The 22,170-nt window shown below is 59.0% G+C and overlaps 1 protein-coding gene across 2 annotated transcripts in view; it reads left to right on the top strand.

The window, feature by feature from the left end:
- The window catches only part of rasa3 (RAS p21 protein activator 3), a 270,301-nt gene that overhangs the window by 145,723 nt on the left and 102,408 nt on the right, over positions 1-22,170 (top strand). For both annotated transcript variants that reach the window (XM_072476016.1, XM_072476017.1), the window contains exons 5-7: positions 4,056-4,132; positions 10,447-10,527; positions 11,302-11,374. In XM_072476016.1, coding sequence (XP_072332117.1) covers positions 4,056-4,132; positions 10,447-10,527; positions 11,302-11,374 — 231 coding nt within the window. The remainder of the gene's footprint in view (positions 1-4,055; positions 4,133-10,446; positions 10,528-11,301; positions 11,375-22,170) is intronic.

The following is a 22,170-nucleotide window of genomic DNA, read 5'->3' as shown; positions in this document are numbered from 1 at the left end:
GACGGGAGTTATTTCCCGGGTCCCGTGACGGGAGTTATTTTCCGGGCCCCGTGACGGGAGTTATTTCCCGGGCCCCGTGACGGGAGTTATTTTCCGGGCCCCGTGACGGGAGTTATTTCCCAGGCCCCGTGACGGGAGTTATTTCCCGGGCCCCGTGACGGGAGTTATTTCCCGGGCCCTGTGAGAATCTGGCGCAGACATATTTAAATTACTCACTTAACTATGTTTTCGGGATGTCTCGGGAGATTTTGTTCAATCTCCGAAGGGATGTTGAGCGTTGTGAGATTGAACAGCTCTGCCGCATCACCAAGTGGGGTCCGGCAAGGCCGACAGACTTTGCCCGGTACTGGTAGGTGCTGCACTGTCAGGGGGTCAGTACTGAGGGAGTGCTGCACTGTCAGAGGGTCAATACTGAGGGAGTGCCGCACTGTCAGAGGGTCAGTACTGAGGGAGTGCTGCACTGTGAGAGGGTCAGTACTGAGGGAGTGCTGCACTGTGAGAGGGTCAGTACTGAGGGAGTGCTGCACTGTCAGAGGGTCAGTACTGAGGGAGTGCCGCACTGTCAGAGGGTCAGTACTGAGGGAGTGCCGCACTGTCAGAGGGTCAGTACTGAGGGAGTGCCGCACTGTCAGAGGGTCAGTACTGAGGGAGTGCCGCACTGTCAGAGGGTCAGTACTGAGGGAGTGCTGCACTGTCAGAGGGTCAGTACTGAGGGAGTGCTGCACTGTGAGAGGGTCAGTACTGAGGGAGTGCCGCACTGTCAGAGAGTCAGTACTGAGGGAGTGCCGCATTGTCAGAGGGTCAGTACTGAGGGAGTGCTGCACTGTCAGAGAGTCAGTACTGAGGGAGTGCCGCACTGTCAGAGGGTCAGTACTGAGGGAGTGCTGCACTGTCAGAGGGTCAGTACTGAGGGAGTGCTGCACTGTGAGAGGGTCAGTACTGAGGGAGTGCCGCACTGTCAGAGGGTCAGTACTGAGGGAGTGCTGCACTGTCAGAGGGTCAGTACTGAGGGAGTGCCGCACTGTCAGAGGGTCAGTACTGAGGGAGTGCCGCACTGTCAGAGGGTCAGTACTGAGGGAGTGCCGCACTGTCAGAGGGTCAGTACTGAGGGAGTGCCGCACTGTCAGAGGGTCAGTACTGAGGGAGTGCCGCACTGTCAGAGGGTCAGTACTGAGGGAGTGCCTCACTGTCAGAGGGTCAGTACTGAGGGAGTGCCGCGCTGTCAGAGGGTCAGTACTGAGGGAGTGCCGCACTGTCAGAGAGTCAGTCCTGAGGGAGTGCCGCGCTGTCAGAGAGTCAGTACTGAGGGAGTACCGCACTGTCAGAGGGTCAGTACTGAGGGAGTGCCGCACTGTCAGAGGGTCAGTACTGAGGGAGTGCTGCACTGTCAGAGGGTCAGTACTGAGGGAGTGCCGCACTGTGAGAGGGTCAGTACTGAGGGAGTGCTGCACTGTCAGAGGGTCAGTACTGAGGGAGTGCCGCACTGTCAGAGGGTCAGTACTGAGGGAGTGCCGCACTGTCAGAGGGTCAGTACTGAGGGAGTGCCGCACTGTCAGAGAGTCAGTACTGAGGGAGTGCCGCATTGTCAGAGGGTCAGTACTGAGGGAGTGCCGCACTGTCAGAGAGTCAGTACTGAGGGAGTGCCGCACTGTCAGAGGGTCAGTACTGAGGGAGTGCTGCACTGTCAGAGGGTCAGTACTGAGGGAGTGCTGCACTGCGAGAGGGTCAGTACTGAGGGAGTGCCGCACGGTCAGAGGGTCAGTACTGAGGGAGTGCCGCACTGTCAGAGGGTCAGTACTGAGGGAGTGCCGCACTGTCAGAGGGTCAGTACTGAGGGAGTGCCGCACTGTCAGAGGGTCAGTACTGAGGGAGTGCCGCACTGTCAGAGGGTCAGTACTGAGGGAGTGCCGCACTGTCAGAGGGTCAGTACTGAGGGAGTGCCGCACTGTCAGAGGGTCAGTACTGAGGGAGTGCCGCACTGTCAGAGGGTCAGTACTGAGGGAGTGCCGCACTGTCAGAGAGTCAGTACTGAGGGAGTGCCGCACTGTCAGAGAGTCAGTACTGAGGGAGTGCCGCACTGTCAGAGGGTCAGTACTGAGGGTGTGCCGCACTGTCAGAGGGTCAGTACTGAGGGAGTGCTGCACTGTCAGAGGGTCAGTACTGAGGGAGTGCCGCACTGTGAGAGGGTCAGTCCTGAGGGAGTGCCGCACTGTCAGAGGGTCAGTACTGAGTGAGTGCTGCACTGTGAGAGGGTCAGTACCGAGGGAGTGCTGCACTGTCAGAGGGTCAGTACTGAGGGAGTGCTGCACTGTCAGAGGGTCAGTACTGAGGGAGTGCCGCACTGTCAGAGGGTCAGTACTGAGGGAGTGCCGCACTGTCAGAGGGTCAGTACTGAGGGAGTGCTGCACTGTCAGAGGGTCAGTACTGAGCGAGAGCCGCACTGTCAGAGGGTCAGTACTGAGGGAGTGCCGCACTGTCAGAGGGTCAGTACTGAGGGAGTGCCGCACTGTCAGAGGGTCAGTACTGAGGGAGTGCCGCACTGTCAGAGGGTCAGTACTGAGGGAGTGTTGCACTGTCAGAGGGTCAGTACTGAGGGAATGCTGCACTGTCAGAGGGTCAGTACCGAGGGAGTGCCGCACTGTCAGAGGGTCAGTACTGAGGGAGTGCTGCACTGTCAGAGGGTCAGTACCGAGGGAGTGCCGCACTGTCAGACGGTCAGCACTGAGGGAGTGCTGCACTGTCAGAGGGTCAGTACTGAGGGAGTGCTGCTCTGTCAGAGGGTCAGTACTGAGGGAGTGCCGCACTGTCAGAGGGTCAGTACTGAGGGAGTGCCGCATTGTCAGAGGGTCAGTACTGAGGGAGTGCTGCACTGTCAGAGGGTCAGTACTGAGGGAATGCTGCACTGTCAGAGGGTAAGTACTGAGCGAGCGCGGCACTGTCAGAGGGTCAGTACTGAGGGAGTCCTGCACTGTCAGCGGGTCAGTCCTGAGGGAGTGCCGCACTGTCAGAGGGTCAGTACTGAGGGAGTGCTGCACTGTCAGAGGGTCAGTACTGAGGGAGTGCTGCATTGTCAGAGGGTCAGTACTGAGGGAGTGCCGCACTGTCAGAGGGTCAGTACTGAGGGAGTGCCGCACTGTCAGAGTGTCAGTACTGAGGGAGTGCCGCACTGTCAGAGGGTCAGTACTGAGGGAGTGCTGCACTGTCAGAGGGTCAGTACTGAGGGAGTGCTGCACTGTCAGGGGGTCAGTACTGAGGGAGTGTCGCACTGTCAGAGGGTCAGTACTGAGGGAGTGCCGCACTGTCAGAGGGTCAGTACTGAGGGAGTGCTGCACTATCAGAGGGTCAGTACTGAGGGAGTGCTGCACTGTCAGAGGGTCAGTACCGAAGGAGTGCTGCACTGTCAGAGGGTCAGTACTGAGGCAGTGCTGCACTGTCAGAGGGTCAGTACTGAGGGAGTGCTGCACTGTCAGAGGGTCAGTACTGAGGGAGTGCCGCACTGTCATATGTGCTATCTTTTGGGTGAGACATTGAACTGAGAGCCTGGCAGCTCTCAGTTGGATGTAAATTGCCCTGGCACGATTTCACAGAAGATCAGGAAGTCGTCCCTTCTGTTCAGGCAAATATTTATCACCAAACCTATCAAACAAAAACCAGACTGCTGTGTTTCTCGACATAAGAACCAATACTGCATTGCTGAGAAGTGTTTTCATATCCTGAGGATGCGAAAGATGCTGTTTAGAAATATTTACTTTCGTTAAAAATAAATTTCAGTGAATAGTCGCAGGTGCATCTTGCTGCAGATGATTTCTGCATGGTGTAACGCCACATTATGATCACTATTTCTGCATGGTGTCACGCCACATTATGATCACTATTTCTGCATGGTGTAACATCACATTATGATCACTATTTCAGCATGGTGTAGTGCCACATTATGATCACTATTTCAGCATGGTGTAATGCAACATTATGATCACTATTTCCGCAGGGTTTTACTCCACATTATGACCACTATTTCTGCATGGTATAACTACAGATTATGATTGCTATTTCAGGGCAAAGTTCACCTGGAGCTGAGACTGAGTGAAGTCATCACTGATATTGGGACCATTTGCCATAAGTTGGCCACACGGTGAGTTCCTGTTTTATTTTGTATCCTTGGGATCTGACCTCCTGCTGTAGTCAATTATTCACTGAGATTTGCTGCGTGATTTTACCATTTACTTTAGTTGTGAGCTCGAGCGAGTGTTTGCACAAAAATGTATTTGTGCTTAATTTTTTTGTGAGGCCCCTTGGGCCTGTGGAATGTGGTCTTGATCCAGAAGACAGAGAACAACTTCGAAAGTTCAAACAAATAGGAACAGGAGGGGACCATTCAGCCCCTCGAGCATGTTTTACCACTGAGTTGCCCCATGGCTGATGTGTATCTTAAATCTGTCTCCCCACCTTGGCCACACAACTGTGAGGAATCAGGAGAATAGTTTGAAACTCGGGTTTTCCCCCTGGATTCTTCTACATCTGTTTATTCACTGAAGCGGGTCAAGTGGTGAAGTGACACGCGGTTGCTGGTTTGCATTGTAACATTTAGTGACGGTGTTGGTTACAGTGTGTTATAAAGCTGCAGGCTCCTGTCCTCCCTGAGTCAGCCATGGTCATCAGTGTCACACACACACCTCTCTGCAGTGTGCTCCCTGCCAGGGTTGGGGTGAATTTGCTGCATTAACGCAGCATGCAGAACACAGCACAAACACAGACTGCAATGGTCATTCACTGCAGAGTTACGCATCCACCTCAAAGGAATGTGGGTGGTGGGTAAAATGTGAAATCAACCATTGGGGGCAAGCAAAGCAAAATATTCCTTCTAGACGAAACGGAAATTGTTGCGTGAGAAAGAGAATCACTAACCGGTGTGGGGAGAGAGCGGGAGAGTGGGATTAGAGTCAGTGCGATATTAAAGGGTGTGGAGAGATACCTTGCACTTATGCAGAATCAGAGGATTGATTATGTGGAACCTTTTGTGATAGCCCATTTCGGCTTTGCAACAGGAAACTAATCATATTCTGAAGTTCAGTCTCTAGGGGCGGCACGGCGGCGCAGTGGTTAGCACTGCTGCCTCACGCGCCGAGGTCCCGGGTTCGATCCAGCCCTGGGTCACTGTCCGTGTGGAGTTTGCACATTCTCCCCGTGTCTGTGTGGGTCTCGCCCCCACAACCCAAAGATGTGCTGGGTAGGTGGATTGGCCACGCTAAATCGCCCCTTAATTGGAAAAATAAAATAAAAGATACATGCCCACGGAACAAAACAATAACGGGGGGGGGGGGGGGGGATGAACTCAGGGAATCAATAGGAAGGACCCTGATAGATGTCGTAAGGTTGTGAAAGGTGCTATAGAAATGCAGGTCTGTCTTTCTCACGAAAATTTGCATTTGTTTTATTGGTTCATTGGATGTGGGTATCGCTAATTGCCCTGGCTTTGCATTTTTCTTAAAGAGTCAATGGCATACCCGTGGACCTGGAGTCACATGTAGGCCAGACGGAATAAGGGCGGCAGGTTTATTTCCCTAAAGGTTCATCAACCCGACGGGCTTTTAATACAATTGACTCCTGGGGCGAAATTCTCCGGAAACGGCGCGATGTCCGCCGACCGGCGCCCAAAACGGCGCAAATCAGTCGGGCATCGCACCGCCCCAAAGGTGCGGAATGCTCCGCATCTTTGGGGGCCGAGCCCCAACATTGAGGGACTAGGCCGGCGCCGGACGAATTTCCGCCCCGCCAGCTGGCGGAAAAGGCCTTTGGTGCCCCGTCAGCTGGCGCGGAAATGACATCTCCGGGCGGCGCATGCGCGGGAGCGTCAGCGGCCGCTGACGGCATTCCCGCACATGCGCAGTGGAGGGAGTTTCTTCCGCCTCCGCCATGGTGGAAACCGTGGCGAAGGCGGAAGGAAAAGAATGCCCCCACGGCACAGGCACGCCCGCGGATCGGTGGGCCCCGATCGCGGGCCAGGCCACCGTGGGGGCACCCCCCCGGGGACAGATCGTCCCGCGCCCCCCCCCCCCCAGGACCCCGGAGCCCGCCCGCGCCGCCTTGTCCCGCCAGTAAGGTAGGTGGTTTAATCTACGTCGGCAGGACAGGCATTTTAGCTGCGGGACTTCGGCCCATCCGAGCCGGAGAATCGCCGGGGGGGTGGTGGGGGGGGGGCGCCAACCGGCACGGCGTGATTCCCAACCCCGCCGAATAACCGGTGCCTGAGAATTCGGCAACCAGCGGGGGTCGGAGAATCTCGCCCCTTGTTACTGTCAGATCCCATCTGCCGTGGTGGGATTCGATCCCAGAGCATTAACCCCGGATGTCACTAATCCAGTGACAGTACCAGACCTCTACCTCCCAGTGAATAACTGACAGGAAGAATAATCTGTCAAACTGCATAAAACAACCATTTTTAAAAACCAAACACAGGTGTTTAGCACCAAATAAAAGGCACCATCACTTTTTTTCAAAAATTGGGCACCCTTTCAAATCAAAAAAAAAGTATTTTTTCATCGTGCTGGCATTTTTGAGTTGTGTGAAGGCCCGGCAATTTCCCGAAAGGGATTGAATACTCTGCTGACAAACCCAAAGGTTTTAAACACTTGCAGGATCTAAAACAAGGATGAACTTGTTCAGAGGCCCTGACGGGAAGGAAATGGTAATCTGGCTCCTGTTTAAAGGACACTGGAAATTTTACAGCAGTTTCCTCGTCAGCAATTCTCCAGGCTTCCAATCACAATTCTGAGCCGTTTTTCAGCATTTGTGAAGTCTATTTTCAGCTGGCTTGTAACAGAATTCATGTGTCAGGTTGATCGGTTTACTGCCAGTGGAGGACATGAATCAGTGGCTGTAGTTGTACGTCACGTTCTTCCAGCAGTTTAATGGCTCGGTTTCAGTCAGCTCAACCTCCCAATCATTCCTACTAATGGACTCAATCCATATCTCATTAATCCCTCTACGTGCACACCCGTTAATGCACATACAATGTCTGTGTCACACACAAACGTCCACACACACAAACTAACACACAGGCTCACATACTTACATCCACACACTCACTCACATACACGCACACACAGATGCATAAACATCCACACTCAAGCACACACATACATTCACACGCAAACCTATCATAGAAACATAGAATTTACAGTGCAGAAGGAGGCCATTCGGCCCATCGAGTCTGCACCGGCCGTTGGAAAGAGCACGCTACTCAAACCCACACCTCCATCCTGTCCCCGTAACCCAGTAACATAAGAACTAGGAGTAGGCCATCTGGCTCCTCGAGCCTGCTCCGCCATTTAATGAGATCATGGCTGACCTTTGTGGACTCAGCTCCACTCTCCGGCCCGTACACCATATCCCCGAATCCCTTTATTCTTTAGAAAGGCATCTATCTTTTTCTTAAAAACGTTTAAAGAAGGAGCCTCAACTGCTTCACTGGGCAAGGAATTCCAGAGATTCACAACCCTTTGGGTGAAGAAGTTCCTCCTAAACTCGGTCCTAAATCTACTTCCCCTTATTTTGAGGCTATGCCCCCTAGTTCTGCTTTCACCCGCCAGTGGAAACAACCTGCCCGCATCTATCCTATCTATTTCCTTCATAATTTTATATGTTTCAATAAGATCCCCCTGCATCCTTCTAAACTCCAATGAGTGCAACCCCAGTCTACTCAACCTCTCGTCATAATCTAGTCCCCTCAACTCTGGGATCAACCTAGTGAATCTCCTCTGCACTCCCTCCAGTGCCAATATGTCCTTTCTCAGGTAAGGAGACCAAAACTGAACACAATACTCCCGATGCGGCCTCACCACCACCCTATACAATTGCAGCATAACCTCACTAGTCTTGAACTCCATCCCTTTAGCAACGAAAGACAAAACTCGATTAGCCCTCTTAATCACCTGCTGCACCTGCACACCAACTTTTTGCGATTCGTGCACCAGCACACCCAGGTCCCTCTGCACAGCAGCATGTTTTAACATCTTACCATTTAAAGTAACCCCACCCAACCTTTTTGGACACCAGGGGGCAATTTATCATGGCAAGTCCACCCAACCTGCACATCTCTCTGGACTGGGAGGAAACCGGAGCACCCGGAGGAAACCCACGCACACACGGGGAGAATGTGCTGACTCCGCACAGACAGTGACCTGAGGCCGGAATTGAACCTGGGACCCTGGAGCTCTGAAACAACTGTGCTAACCACTGTGGTACCGTGCAACTCAAATGTATGCAGACAAGCTCAAACTTGCACATCCATCCATGTACAGGGAAACCTTTGTTTCTCTCTCTCTCTCCCTCTCTCTTTTTATATTTATACACACACTTGCACAGACATACACCCTCTCTCACACGCAGGGTGCTATCTACCGGCCCCGTCGCGCTCGGCCAGGAGCATGATGTGTCTGGTAGATGCCGAGTGAAGTCTCCCGCGGGCTTCCCAGCAGCTGGGACGCCTCGCAAGCTCTACCCAGACCTCGCGAGGCGTTGAGATCAGGACCCCGCCCACAGTCAGCATGACCAAGCCGTGCTCGTCGGTTTTAACCCTACATCAGCGAGTTCACCAGGGATTTGCCAGCCTCCCCAGGGAGGCCCAGGCCGGGCGCCGTCCGGTACTGGCTCACACAAATGTGGGCCAGGTGGATTGGCAATTTGGGAATTTCCCAGGCCATCAGAGGTCCCTGGGTGTTTGGGGTCCGTGCAAGGTGGCCTCCTGGCCCTCCGCCTGGAATGTGGGCACCTTGGCACTGCCACCCTGGAACTGCAAAGCCGGAAGGCGCACTGCCTGGGTGCCAGGGTGACACTGCCAAGGGTCAGGGCCAGAGGGGGGGGGGGGGGCATTCCTCTGACAGGAGGAAAGGGAGTGTGAAGGCTGGGGGTGGGGTACAGGGCATTTAAGAGGGGGCCTCCAGGAGGTTTGGGGTTTGAAGAGTGGGGCTCTGCAACGGAGGGTTGCCTATAAGGGGGTCCTGAAGAGGGGGAGGACCCATGGACCTCATAGCAGGGTGTCATCACTTGGGGGGGGGTGGTAGTGTCCAAATGTGATGGTGGCTGACATTGCCCATGGATGGGGGTGTAGGGGACCCACAAACTCACTTAGAGATCAGTACACCCTTTCAAAATGGTGGCCCAATCTCGAGCCAGCAAGTTCAGCTCCCCAATGATGAAAATGTGTGGGCTAATCCGGCGGGAAACTCCCAACAAAACCCGTCACAAATGACACATAGAAATGTTTCTGTTAGGTCACACCCATAGTCCACATTGAGGTAAATGTATCCACACCCAGACTCTCGTACACACATAAACACTCTCAAACACACCCGTACACTTGGGCGCACACTCATACCTTATCCTGATTTCTTGCAAATAAAAGCACACAGTAAATGTTTGCTTTGCATTTGAAGGGCACAACACATTTATCTTATCTCAGAACTACTGGAAGATTACATTAATTACATTCATTTGTAGTGCTCAATATCAACAAACAAAATTGATACTTTAGTTGATATTTCGTCACTCTTTGTGGTCAATTTAAGACTGTTTTTATTCGCATTTTCAAAAGTTGTCGGAAGAGCCACAAATCGTAAATGATAAGATTTAAATTTTCTTCACACTGACTCAGTGCTGACCCTCGGACAGTGCAGCACTCCCTCAGTACTGACCCTCGGACAGTGCAGCACTCCCTCAGTACTGACCCTCTGACAGTGCGGCACTCCCTCAGTACTGACCCTCTGACAGTGCAGCACTCCCTCAGTACTGACCCTCTGACAGTGCAGCACTCCCTCAGTACTGACCCTCGGACAGTGCAGCACTCCCTCAGTACTGACCCTCGGACAGTGCAGCACTCCCTCAGTACCGACCCGCTGACAGTGCAGCACTCCCTCAGTACTGACCCTCTGACAGTGCAACACTCCCTCAGTACTGACCCTCTGACAGTGCGGCACTCCCTCAGTACTGCAGTGAGACTGCTCATTAGCATCTGTTCCCAAGTCTCTGGGGTGGAACATGACCTCTCAGTTGTCAGTTTGAGCAGAGGGATAGCTATGCAGGATGTCACAGGTGACACCCTAGAAATGGGATGGAACCCGGTGGATACCAAGTGTGTGGGACAGAGGCTTAGAGAGTCAAAGTGAAAATGGAATTGGTAAGTGTGGAGGGAGTGGAAGGTAGGAAGAGAGGCGGTGAGTTGGAATGGGCAGTTAGTGGCAATCCTGGAGAAATTCAAACACCAGCAAAGAACAAATATTAATGAAGGACAGCGGGGGCAAAGGCAGTCATCTCAGCTGGAAACTTAAATGCAGTCTAAATGTTTGCAGTGTGGGCTGGGTCAGGACCCCAGACACACTGTCCAGGGTGTAAGAAAATTCATCTGCGTTTTAATCATTGATCTTTTCTTATTTATTTATTCCTTACCAGTGTAATAGAGTGCCAAGATTTACCAATTGTCAACGGACAATGTGATCCCTATGCGACAATTATCTTGTCAAGCCCGTCCAGGTATCCATTCTAATATTTATTCTCACTTGTTTGTTATGCCAACCTCAATCTGTAAACTCTGAAACTTTGTGTGTACTTTGTCTCCACGATCTTTGCCCTTTCTCCCTCATCAGTACTCAGCTGATACAGGGGAAAGTCTTTCAATCAACCTGCAGCCTGGACTTGAAGGAGCCCAATTTTCATTTCCATAGCGCCCTATATTTCCCATTACCGTTGCGATATGAACAGTGTTGAGATGGGGCCTGATCTGGGTGTAGATTGAGGTTTTCACTCTCTTTCCCAGCTGCACTAGGACCAGTCTATTGGTCCAAGGGGATTGGAGGGCGAAATGCTGGTTTAAGACCAGCCCAATGTTGATTTCAAATTACAGTGAAGTTGGGCGGGGTGTAAAGTTAGCATTGCACCCCGTCCCCACCAGATTCCTTGTTTTAAAAATTAATTGATGAGATGTGGGCATCTATGCCCATCCCTAAATACCCTTGGACTGAGGGACTTGCTCGGTCATTTCAGGGGGCATTTACAAGTCAACCCACATTGCTGTGGATCTGGGGTCACAGGTAGGCCAGTCCAGGGTAAGGAGGGTGAATTGGCAGCAGTTCCCTGACACTGGGCACTAATTCAGGTTGCCTGGCCTGTTGAGCATTTCAACTCGAACAGATTTTCTCTCAGGTCTTCAGCAGCTGCAGTATTTTGCTTTTTGTTTCTAAGGGTTTCCATGTGATTAAAGTTGTGCATTGACGAGCCCCGGACTCTTTTTGCTGTTTTGGACTCTAGGTCTGAGCTGAAGAAAACAAAAGTAAAACGAAAGACGAACAATCCCCAGTTCGATGAAGTGTTTTATTTTGAGGTAAGTGAAGAGTTGCTTCAAAATCTCATTTGATCTTCACAAGTGCATGATCTGGGCGATCTGGGCGAGCTGGGTGATCTGGGCGATCTGGGCGAGCTGGGTGAGCTGGGTGAGCTGGGTGATCTGGGTGAGCTGGGTGATCTGGGTGAGCTGGGCGATCTGAGCGAGCTGGGCGATCTGGGTGAGCTGGGCGAGCTGGGCGATCTGGGTGAGCTGGGCGATCTGGGTGATCTGGGTGAGCTGGGTGATCTGAGCGAGCTGGGCGATCTGGGTGAGCTGGGCGATCTGAGCGAGCTGGGCGATCTGGGTGAGCTGGGTGAGCTGGGTGAGCTGGGCGATCTAGGTGAGCTGGGCGATCTGAGCGAGCTGGGCGATCTGGGTGAGCTGGGTGAGCTGGGCGATCTGGGTGAGCTGGGTGAGCTGGGCGATCTGGGTGAGCTGGGCGATCTGGGCGATCTGGGCGAGCTGGGCGATCTGGGTGAGCTGGGTGATCTGGGCGAGCTGGGTGAGCTGGGCGAGCTAGGCGAGCTGGGTGATCTGGGCGAGCTGGGTGACCTGGGTGAGCTGGGCAGGAGGGGTGAGCTGGGCGATCTGGGCAGGCGGGGTGAGCTGGGCGATCTGGGTGACCTGGGCGATCTGGGCGAGATGGGCGATCTGGGCGATCTGGGTGACCTGGGTGAGCTGGGCAGGCGGGGTGAGCTGGGTGAGCTGGGCGATCTGGGCAGGCGGGGTGAGCTGGGCAATCTGGGTGACCTGGGTGAGCTGGGCAGGCTGGGTGAGCTGGGCAATCTGGGTTATCTGGGTGAGCATGGTGAGCGGGGCGGGCGGGATGATCTGGGCGAGCTGGGTGAGCTGGGCGTACTGGGTGAGCAGGGTGATCTGGGCGAGCTGGGCGATCTGGGTGACCTGGGCGATCTGGGCGAGATGGGCGATCTGGGCGATCTGGGTGAGCTGGGCAGGCGGGGTGAGCTGGGTGAGCTGGGCGATCTGGGCAGGCGGGGTGAGCTGGGCAATCTGGGTGACCTGGGTGAGCTGGGCAGGCTGGGTGAGCTGGGCAATCTGGGTTATCTGGGTGAGCATGGTGAGCGGGGCGGGCGGGATGATCTGGGCGAGCTGGGTGAGCTGGGCGTACTGGGTGAGCAGGGTGATCTGGGCGAGCTGGGCGAGCTGGGTGAGCTGGGTGATCTGGGCGAGCTGGGCGAGCTGGGCGATCTGGGTGAGCTGGGCGATCTGGGTGAGCTGGGCGATCTGAGCGAGCTGGGCGATCTGGGTGAGCTGGGCGATCTGAGCGAGCTGGGCGATCTGGGTGAGCTGGGTGAGCTGGGTGAGCTGGGCGATCTGAGCGAGCTGGGCGATCTGGGTGAGCTGGGTGAGCTGGGCGATCTGGGTGAGCTGGGTGAGCTGGGCGATCTGGGTGAGCTGGGTGATCTGGGTGAGCTGGGTGAGCTGGGTCATCTGGGCGAGCTGGGCAGGCGGGGTGATCTGGGCGAGCTGGGTGAGCTGGGCGATCTGGCCGAGCTGGGTGAGCTGGGCGATCTGGGTGAGCTGGGCTGGCGGGGTGAGCTGGGCGATCTGGGCAGGCGGGGTGAGCTGGGCGATCTGGGTGACCTGGGCGATCTGGGCGAGCTGGGCGATCTGGGCGAGCTGGGCGATCTGGGCGAGCTGGGCGATCTGGGTGAGCTGGGTGATCTGGGCGAGCTGGGTGAGCTGGGCGAGCTAGGTGAGCTGCGTGATCTGGGCGAGCTGGGTGAGCTGGGTGACCTGGGTGAGCTGGGCAGGCGGGGTGAGCTGGGCGATCTGGGCAGGCGGGGTGAGCTGGCCGATCTGGGTGACCTGGGCGATCTGGGCGAGCTGGGCGATCTGGGCGATCTGGGTGACCTGGGTGAGCTGGGCAGGCGGGGTGAGCTGGGTGAGCTGGGCGATCTGGGCAGGCGGGGTGAGCTGGGCAATCTGGGTGACCTGGGTGAGCTGGGCAGGCTGGGTGAGCTGGGCAATCTGGGTTATCTGGGTGAGCATGGTGAACGGGGCGGGCGGGATGATCTGGGCGAGCTGGGTGAGCTGGGCGTACTGGGTGAGCAGGGTGATCTGGGCGAGCTGGGTGAGCTGGGCGATCTGGGTGAGCTGGGCGATCTGGGTGAGCTGGGCGATCTGGGTGAGCTGGGTGAGCGGGGCGGGCGGGATGATCTGGGTGAGCGGGGCAGGCGGGGTGATCTGGGCGAGCTGGGTGAGCGGGCGGAGCGAGCTGGGTGATCTGGGTGAGCTGGGCGATCTGGGTGAGCTGGGCGTACTGGGTGAGCTGGGCGAGCTGGGTGAGCTGGGCGATCTGGGTGAGCTGGGTGAGCGGGGCAGGCGGAGTGATCTGGGCGAGCTGGGTGAGCGGGGCAGGCGGGGTGATCTGGGCGAGCTGGGTGAGCGGGCGGAGCGAGCTGGGTGAGCTGGGCGATCTGGGTGAGCTGGGCGTACTGGGTGAGCTGGGCGAGCTGGGTGAGCTGGGCGATCTGGGCGAGCTGGGTGAGCAGGGTGATCTGGGCGAGCTGGGTGAGCTGGACGAGCTGGGTGAGCTGGGCGAGTTGGGCGAGCTGGGTGAGCTGGGTGAGCTGGGCAATCTGGGCGAGCTGGGTGATCTGGGCGAGTTGGGCGAGCTGGGCGAGCTGGGCAATCTGGGCGAGCTGGGTGAGCTGGGCGATCTGGGCGAGCTGGGTGAGCTGGGTGAGCTGGGCGATCAGGGTGAGCTGGGCGATCAGGGTGAGCCGGGTGAGCTGGGCGATCTGGGTGAGCTGGGCGAGCTGGGCGATCTGGGTGAGCTGGGTGAGCTGGGTGAGCTGGGCGATCTGGGTGAGCTGGGCGATCTGGGTGAGCTGGGCGATCTGGGTGATCTGGGCGAGCTGGGTGAGCTGGGCGATCTGGGTGAGCTGGGCGATCTGGGTGAGCTGGGCGAGCTGGGCGAGCTGGGCGATCTGGGCGAGCTGGGCGATCTGGGCGAGCTGGGCGATCTGGGTGAGCTGGGCGAGCTGGGTGATCTGGGTGAGCTGGGCGATCTGGGAGAGCTGGGTGAGCTGGGCGATCTGGGCGAGCTGGGTGATCTGGGTGAGCGGGGCGATCTGGGTGAGCTGGGCGAGCTGGGCGATCTGGGTGAGCTGGGTGATCTGGGTGAGCTGGGCGATCTGGGCGAGCTGGGTGAGCTGGGCAATCTGGGTGAGCTGGGCAAGCTGGGCGTACTGGGTGAGCTGGGCGAGCTGGGTGAGCTGGGCGAGCTGGGTGATCTGGGTGAGCTGGGTGAGCTGGGCGATCTGGGTGAGCTGGGCGAGCTGGGCGATCTGGGTGAGCTTGGTGAGCTGGGCGATCTGGGTGAGCTGAGCGATTTGGGTGAGCTGGACGATCTGGGTGAGCTGGGCGAGCTGGGTGAGCTGGGTGATCTGGGCGAGCTGGGCGATCTGGGCGAGCTGGGCGATCTGGGTGAGCTGGGCGATCTGGGTGAGCTGGGTGATCTGGGTGAGCTGGGTGAGCTGGGCGAGCTGGGCGAGCTGGGCGATCTGGGCGAGCTGGGCGATCTGGGTGAGCTGAGCGATTTGGGTGAGCTGGGCGATCTGGGTGAGCTGGGCGATCTGGGTGAGCTGGGTGATCTGGGCGAGCTGGACGATCTGGGTGAGCTGGGCGAGCTGGGTGAGCTGGGTGATCTGGGCGAGCTGGACGATCTGGGTGAGCTGGGCGAGCTGGGTGAGCTGGGCGATCTGGGTTAGCTGGGCGATCTGGGTGAGCTGGGTGAGCTGGGCGATCTGGGTGAGCTGGGCGAGCTGGGCGATCTGGGTGATCTGGGCGATCTGGGTGAGCGGGGCAGGCGGGGCGAGCTGGGTGAGCTGGGCGAGCTGGGTGAGCTGGGCGAGCTGGGTGATCTGGGCGATCTGGGTGAGCGGGGCAGGCGGGGCGAGCTGGGTAAGCTGGGTGAGCTGGGCGAGCTGGGTGAGCTGGGCGATCTGGGTGAGCTGGGCGATCTGGGCGAGCTGTGTGAGCTGGGTGATCTGGGCGAGCTGGGTGAGCTGAGCGATCTGGGTGAGCTGGGTGAGCTGGGCGATCTGGGTGAGCTGGGCGATCTGGGCGAGCTGGGCGAGCTGGGCGAGCTAGGTGATCTCGGTGAGCTGGGCGAGCTGGGCGATCTGGGTGAGCTGGGCGATCTGGGTGAGCTGGGCGATCTGGGTGAGCTGGGCGAGCTGGGTGAGCTGGGCGATCTGGGTGAGCTGAGCGATCTGGGTAAGCTGGGTGAGCTGGGCGATCTGGGTGAGCTGGGTGAGCTGGGCGATCTGGGCGATCTGGGCAGGCGGGGTGAGCTGGGCGATCTGGGTGACCTGGGCGATCTGGGCGATCTGGGCGAGCTGGGCGAGCTGGGCGATCTGGGCGAGCTGGGCGATCTGGGTGAGCTGGGTGATCTGGGCGAGCTGGGTGAGCTGGGCGAGCTAGGTGAGCTGCGTGATCTGGGCGAGCTGGGTGAGCTGGGTGACCTGGGTGAGCTGGGCAGGCGGGGTGAGCTGGGCGATCTGGGCAGGCGGGGTGAGCTGGCCGATCTGGGTGACCTGGGCGATCTGGGCGAGCTGGGCGATCTGGGCGATCTGGGTGACCTGGGTGAGCTGGGCAGGCGGGGTGAGCTGGGCAATCTGGGTTATCTGGGTGAGCATGGTGAACGGGGCGGGCGGGATGATCTGGGCGAGCTGGGTGAGCTGGGCGTAATGGGTGAGCAGGGTGATCTGGGCGAGCTGGGCGAGCTGGGTGAGCTGGGCGATCTGGGTGAGCTGGGCGATCTGGGTGAGCTTGGCGATCTGGGTGAGCTGGGTGAGCGGGGCGGGCGGGATGATCTGGGCGAGCTGGGTGAGCGGGGCAGGCGGGGTGATCTGGGCGAGCTGGGTGAGCGGGCGGAGCGAGCTGGGTGAGCTGGGCGATCTGGGTGAGCTGGGCATACTGGGTGAGCTGGGCGAGCTGGGTGAGCTGGGCGAGCTGGGTGAGCTGGGTGAGCGGGGCAGGCGGAGTGATCTGGGCGAGCTGGGTGAGCGGGGCAGGCGGGGTGATCTGGGCGAGCTGGGTGAGCGGGCGGAGCGAGCTGGGTGAGCTGGGCGATCTGGGTGAGCTGGGCGTACTGGGTGAGCTGGGCGAGCTGGGCGAGCTGGGTGAGCAGGGTGATCTGGGCGAGCTGGGTGAGCTGGACGAGCTGGGTGAGCTGGGTGAGCTGGGCGAGTTGGGCGAGCTGGGTGAGCTGGGTGAGCTGGGCAATCTGGGTGAGCTGGGTGATCTGGGCGAGTTGGGCGAGCTGGGCGAGCTGGGTGAGCTGGGCGAGCTGGGCAATCTGGGCGATCTGGGCGAGCTGGGTGAGCTGGGCGATCTGGGCGAGCTGGGTGAGCTGGGCGATCAGGGTGAGCTGGGCGATCTGGGTGAGCCGGGTGAGCTGGGCGATCTGGGTGAGCTGGGCGATCTGGGTGAGCTGGGCGATCTGGGTGAGCTGGGTGAGCTGGGCGATCTGGGTGAGCTGGGCGATCTGGGTGAGCTGGGCGATCTGGGTGATCTGGGCGAGCTGGGTGAGCTGGGCGATCTGGGTGAGCTGGGCGATCTGGGTGAGCTGGGCGAGCTGGGCGAGCTGGGCGATCTGGGCGAGCTGGGCGATCTGGGCGAGCTGGGCGAGCTGGGTGATCTGGGCGATCTGGGCGAGCTGGGTGATCTGGGTGAGCGGGGCGATCTGGGTGAGCTGGGCGAGCTGGGCGATCTGGGTGAGCTGGGCGAGCTGGGTGATCTGGGTGAGCTGGGCGATCTGGGCGAGCTGGGTGAGCTGGGCAATCTGGGTGAGCTGGGCAAGCTGGGCGAACTGGGTGAGCTGGGCGAGCTGGGTGAGCTGGGCGAGCTGGGTGATCTGGGTGAGCTGGGTGAGCTGGGCGATCTGGGTGAGCTGGGCGATCTGGGTGAGCTTGGTGAGCTGGGCGATCTGGGTGAGCTGAGCGATTTGGGTGAGCTGGACGATCTGGGTGAGCTGGGTGAGCTGTGTGATCTGGGCGAGCTGGGCGATCTGGGCGAGCTGGGCGATCTGGGTGAGCTGGGCGATCTGGGTGAGCTGGGTGATCTGGGTGAGCTGGGCGAGCTGGGCGATCTGGGCGAGCTGGGCGATCTGGGTGAGCTGAGCGATTTGGGTGAGCTGGGCGATCTGGGTGAGCTGGGCGATCTGGGTGAGCTGGGTGATCTGGGCGAGCTGGACGATCTGGGTGAGCTGGGCGAGCTGGGTGAGCTGGGTGATCTGGGCGAGCTGGACGATCTGGGTGAGCTGGGCGAGCTGGGTGAGCTGGGCGATCTGGGTTAGCTGGGCGATCTGGGTGAGCTGGGTGAGCTGGGCGATCTGGGTGAGCTGGGCGAGCTGGGCGATCTGGGTGATCTGGGTGAGCGGGGCAGGCGGGGCGAGCTGGGTGAGCTGGGTGAGCTGGGCGAGCTGGGTGAGCTGGGCGAGCTGGGTGATCTGGGTGAGATGGGTGAGCTGGGCGATCTGTGCGATCTGGGTGAGCTGGGTGAGCTGGGCAATCTGGGCGAGCTGGGCGAGCTGGGTGAGCTGGGCGATCTGGGTGAGCTGGGCGAGCTGTGTGAGCTGGGTGATCTGGGCGAGCTGGGTGAGCTGAGCGATCTGGGTGAGCTGGGTGAGCTGGGCGATCTGGGTGAGCTGGGCGATCTGGGTGAGCTGGGCGAGCTGGGCGAGCTAGGTGATCTCGGTGAGCTGGGCGAGCTGGGCGATCTGGGTGAGCTGGGCGATCTGGGTGAGCTGGGCGATCTGGGTGAGCTGGGTGAGCTGGGCGAGCTGGGTGAGCTGGGCGATCTGGGTGAGCTGAGCGATCTGGGTAAGCTGGGTGAGCTGGGTGAGCTGGGCGATCTGGGTGAGCTGGGTGAGCTGGGCGATCTGGGCGAGCTGGGTGAGCTGGGCGAGCTGGGTGAGCTGGGTGAGCTGGGCGATCTGGGCGATCTGGGCGAGCTGGGTGAGCTGGGCGATCTGGGTGAGCTGGGTGAGCTGGGCGATCTGGGCGATCTGGGCGAGCTGGGTGAGCTGGGCGAGCTGGGTGAGCTGGGCGATCTGGGCGAGCTGGGCGATCTGGGCGAGCTGGGTGAGCTGGGCGAGCTGGGTGAACTGAGCGATCTGGGTGAGCTGGGCGAGCTGGGTGAGCTGAGCGATTTGGGTGAGCTGGGTGAGCTGTGCGTACTGGGTGAGCTGAGCGATCTGGGTGAGCTGGGCGATCTGGGTGAGCTGGGCGATCTGGGCGAGCTGGGTGAGCGGGGCAGGCGGGGTGATCTGGGCGAGCTGGGCGATTTGGGTGAGCTGGGCGATCTGGGTGAGCTGGGCGATCTGGGTGAGCTGGGCGAGCTGGGTGAGCGGGGCAGGCGGGCGAGCTGGGTGAGCTGGGCGATCTGGGCGAGCTGGGCGATCTGGGTGAGCTGGGCGATCTGGGTGAGCTGGGTGAGCTGAGCGATTTGGGTGAGCGGGGTGAGCTGGGCGATCTGGGTGAGCTGGGCGTACTGGGTGAGCTGGGCGATCTTGGTGAGCTGGGCGAGCTGGGCGGGCGGGGCGATCTGGGTAAGCTGGGCGATCTGGGTGAGCTGGGCGATCTGGGTGAGCTGGGAGAGCTGGGTGAGCTGGGCGATCTGGGTGAGCTGGGTGAGCTGGGCGAGCTGGGTGAGCTGGGCGATCTGGGTGAGCTGGGCGAGCTGGGTGAGCGGGGCGATCTGGGCGATCTGGGTGAGCTGGGTGAGCTGGGCGATCTGGGTGAGCTGGGTGAGCTGGGCGATCTGGGTGAGCTGGGCGATCTGGGCGATCTGGGCGAGCTGGGTGAGCTGGGCGATCTGGGTCAGCTGGGCGATCTGGGTGAGCTGGGCGAGCTGGGTGAGCTGGGCGATCTGGGTGAGCTGGGTGAGTTGGGCGATCTGGGTGAGCTGGGTGAGCTGGGCGATCTGGGCGATCTGGGTGAGTTGGGCGATCTGGGTGAGCTGGGCGAGCTGGGCGATCTGGGTGAGCTGGGCGAGCTGGGCAACTGGGCGATCTGGGTGAGCTGGGCGATCTGGGTGAGCTGGGCGATCTGGGTGATCTGGGTGAGCTGGGTGATCTGGGCGAGCTGGGCGAGCTGGGTGAGCTGGGCGAACTGGGTGAGCTGGGCGAGCTGGGTGAGCTGGGCGAGCTGGGTGAGCTGGGCGGGCTGGGTGAGCTGGGCGAGCTGGGTGAGCTGGGTGAGCTGGGCGGGCTGGGTGAGCTGGGCGATCTGGGTGTGTTGGGCGATCTGGGTGAGCTGGGCGATCTGGGTGAGCTGGGCGATCTGGGCGAGCTGGGTGAGCTGGGCGATCTGGGTGAGCTGGGTGAGCTGGGCGAGCTGGGTGAGCTGGGCGATCTGGGTGAGTTGGGCGATCTGGGTGAGCTGGGCGATCTGGGCGATGTGGGTGAGCTGGGTGAGTTGGGCGATCTGGGTGAGCTGGGCGAGCTGGGCGATCTGGGTGAGCTTGGCGAGCTGGGCGACTGGGCGATCTGGGTGAGCTGGGCGATCTGGGTGAGCTGGGCGATCTGGGTGATCTGGGTGAGCTGGGCGAGCTGGGTGAGCTGGGCGAACTGGGCGAGCTGGGTGAGCTGGGTGAGCTGGGCGAGCTGGGTGAGCTGGGCGATCTGGGTGAGTTGGGCGGGCGGCGCGAGCTGGGCGGGTGGGGCGAGCTGGGTGCGTACGTCCAGCTCACCCTGCTCACCCCGCCCATTCCCATCCTCCCCATTCCCATCCTCTCCATTCCCATCCTCCCCATTCCCATCCTCTCCATTCCCATCCTCTGCATTCCCATTCTCCCCATTCCTATCCTCTCCATTCCCATCCTCTCCATTCCCATCCTCTGCATTCCCCATCCTCCCCATTCCCCATCTTCTCCATTCCCATCCACCCCATTCCCATCCCCTCCATTCCCCATCCTCCCCATTCCCATCCTCTCCATTCCCATCCACCCATTCCCCATCCTCCTCAGTCCCATCCTCCCCATTCCCATCCTCTCCATTCCCCATCCTCACCATTCCCATCCTCCCCATTCCCCTTCCTCCCCATTCCAATCCTCTCCATTCCCATCCTCCCCATTCCCATCCTCCCCATTCCCCATCCTCCCCATTCCCATCCTCTCCATTCCCATCCTCCCCATTCCCCATCCTCCCCATTCCCATCCTCTCCATTCCCCATCCTCCCCATTCCCATCCTCCCCATTCCCAACCTCTCCATTCCCCATCCTCCCCATTCCCCATCCCCTCCATTCCCCATCCTCCCCATTCCCCATTCCCATCCTCCCCATTCCCATCCTCCCCATTCTCTCCATTCCCATCCTCCCCATTCCCCATCCTCTGCATTCCCCATCCTCCCCATTCCCATCCTCTCCATTCCCATCCTCCCCATTCCCATCCTCTCCATTCCCCATCCTCCCCATTCCCCATCCCCTCCATTCCCCATCCTCCCCATTCCCCATTCCCATCCTCCCCATTCCCATCCTCCCCATTCTCTCCATTCCCATCCTCCCCATTCCCCATCCTCTGCATTCCCCATCCTCCCCATTCCCATCCTCCCCATTCCCATCCTCTCCATTCCCCATTCTCCCAATTCCCCATCTTCTCCGTTCCTATCCAGCCCATTCCCATCCTCTCCATTCCCCATTCTGCCCATTCCCCATTCCCATCCTCTCCATTCCCATCCACCCATTCCCCATCCTCCCCATTCCCATCCTCCCCATTCCCATCCTCTCCATTCCCATCCTCCCCATTCCCAACCTCCCCATTCCCATCCTCTCTATTCCCCATCCTCCCCATTCCCCATCCTCTCCATTCCCATCCTCCCCATTCCCCATCCTCCCCATTCCCATCCTCTCCATTCCCCATCCTCCCCATTCCCATCCTCCCCATTCCCCATCCTCCCCATACCCCATTCCCATCCTCCCCATTCCCATCCTCCCCATTCCCCATCCTCCCCATTCCCATCCTCCCCATTCCCCATCCTCCCCATACCCCATTCCCATCCTCCCCATTCCCATCCTCCCCATTCCCCATCCTCCCCATTCCCATCCTCTCCATTCCCGTCCTCCCCATTCCCATCCTCCCCATTCCCATCCTCTCCATTCCCATCCTCCCCATTCCCATCCTCCCCATTCCCCATCCTCTCCATTCCCCATCCTCCCCAATTCCATCGTCTCCATTCCCGTCCTCGCCATTCCCCATCCTCTCCATTCCCCATCCTCCCCATTCCCCATCCTCTCCATTCACCATCCTCCCCAATTCCATCGTCTCCATTCCCGTCCTCGCCATCCCCCATCCTCCCCATTCCCGTCCTCGCCATTCCCATCCTCTCCATTTCTCATCCTCCCCATTCCCCATCCTCCCCATTCCCATCCTCTCTATTCCCCATCCTCCACATTCCCTATTCCCATCCTCTCCATTCCCATCCTTCCCATTCCCCATCCTCCCCATTCCCATCCTCTCCATTCCCATCCTCCCCATTCCCCATCCTCTCCATTCCCATCCTCTCTATTCCCATCCTCCCCATTCCCCATTCCCATCCTCCCCATTCACCATTCCCATCCTCTCCATTCCCATCCTCCCCATTCCCCATTCCCATCCTCCCCATTCACCATTCCCATCCTCTCCATTCCCCATCCTCCCCATTCCTATCCTCTCCATTCCCATCCTCTCCATTCCCCATCCTCTCCATTCCCATCCTCCCCATTCCCATCCTCTCCATTCCCATCCTCCCCATTCCCCATTCCCATCCTCCCCATTCCCCATC

The sequence above is a fragment of the Scyliorhinus torazame genome, chromosome 15 (genome assembly GCF_047496885.1).
Source record: "Scyliorhinus torazame isolate Kashiwa2021f chromosome 15, sScyTor2.1, whole genome shotgun sequence".
NCBI lineage: Eukaryota > Metazoa > Chordata > Chondrichthyes > Carcharhiniformes > Scyliorhinidae > Scyliorhinus > Scyliorhinus torazame.
This window is presented reverse-complemented; position numbering and strand designations above follow the sequence as displayed.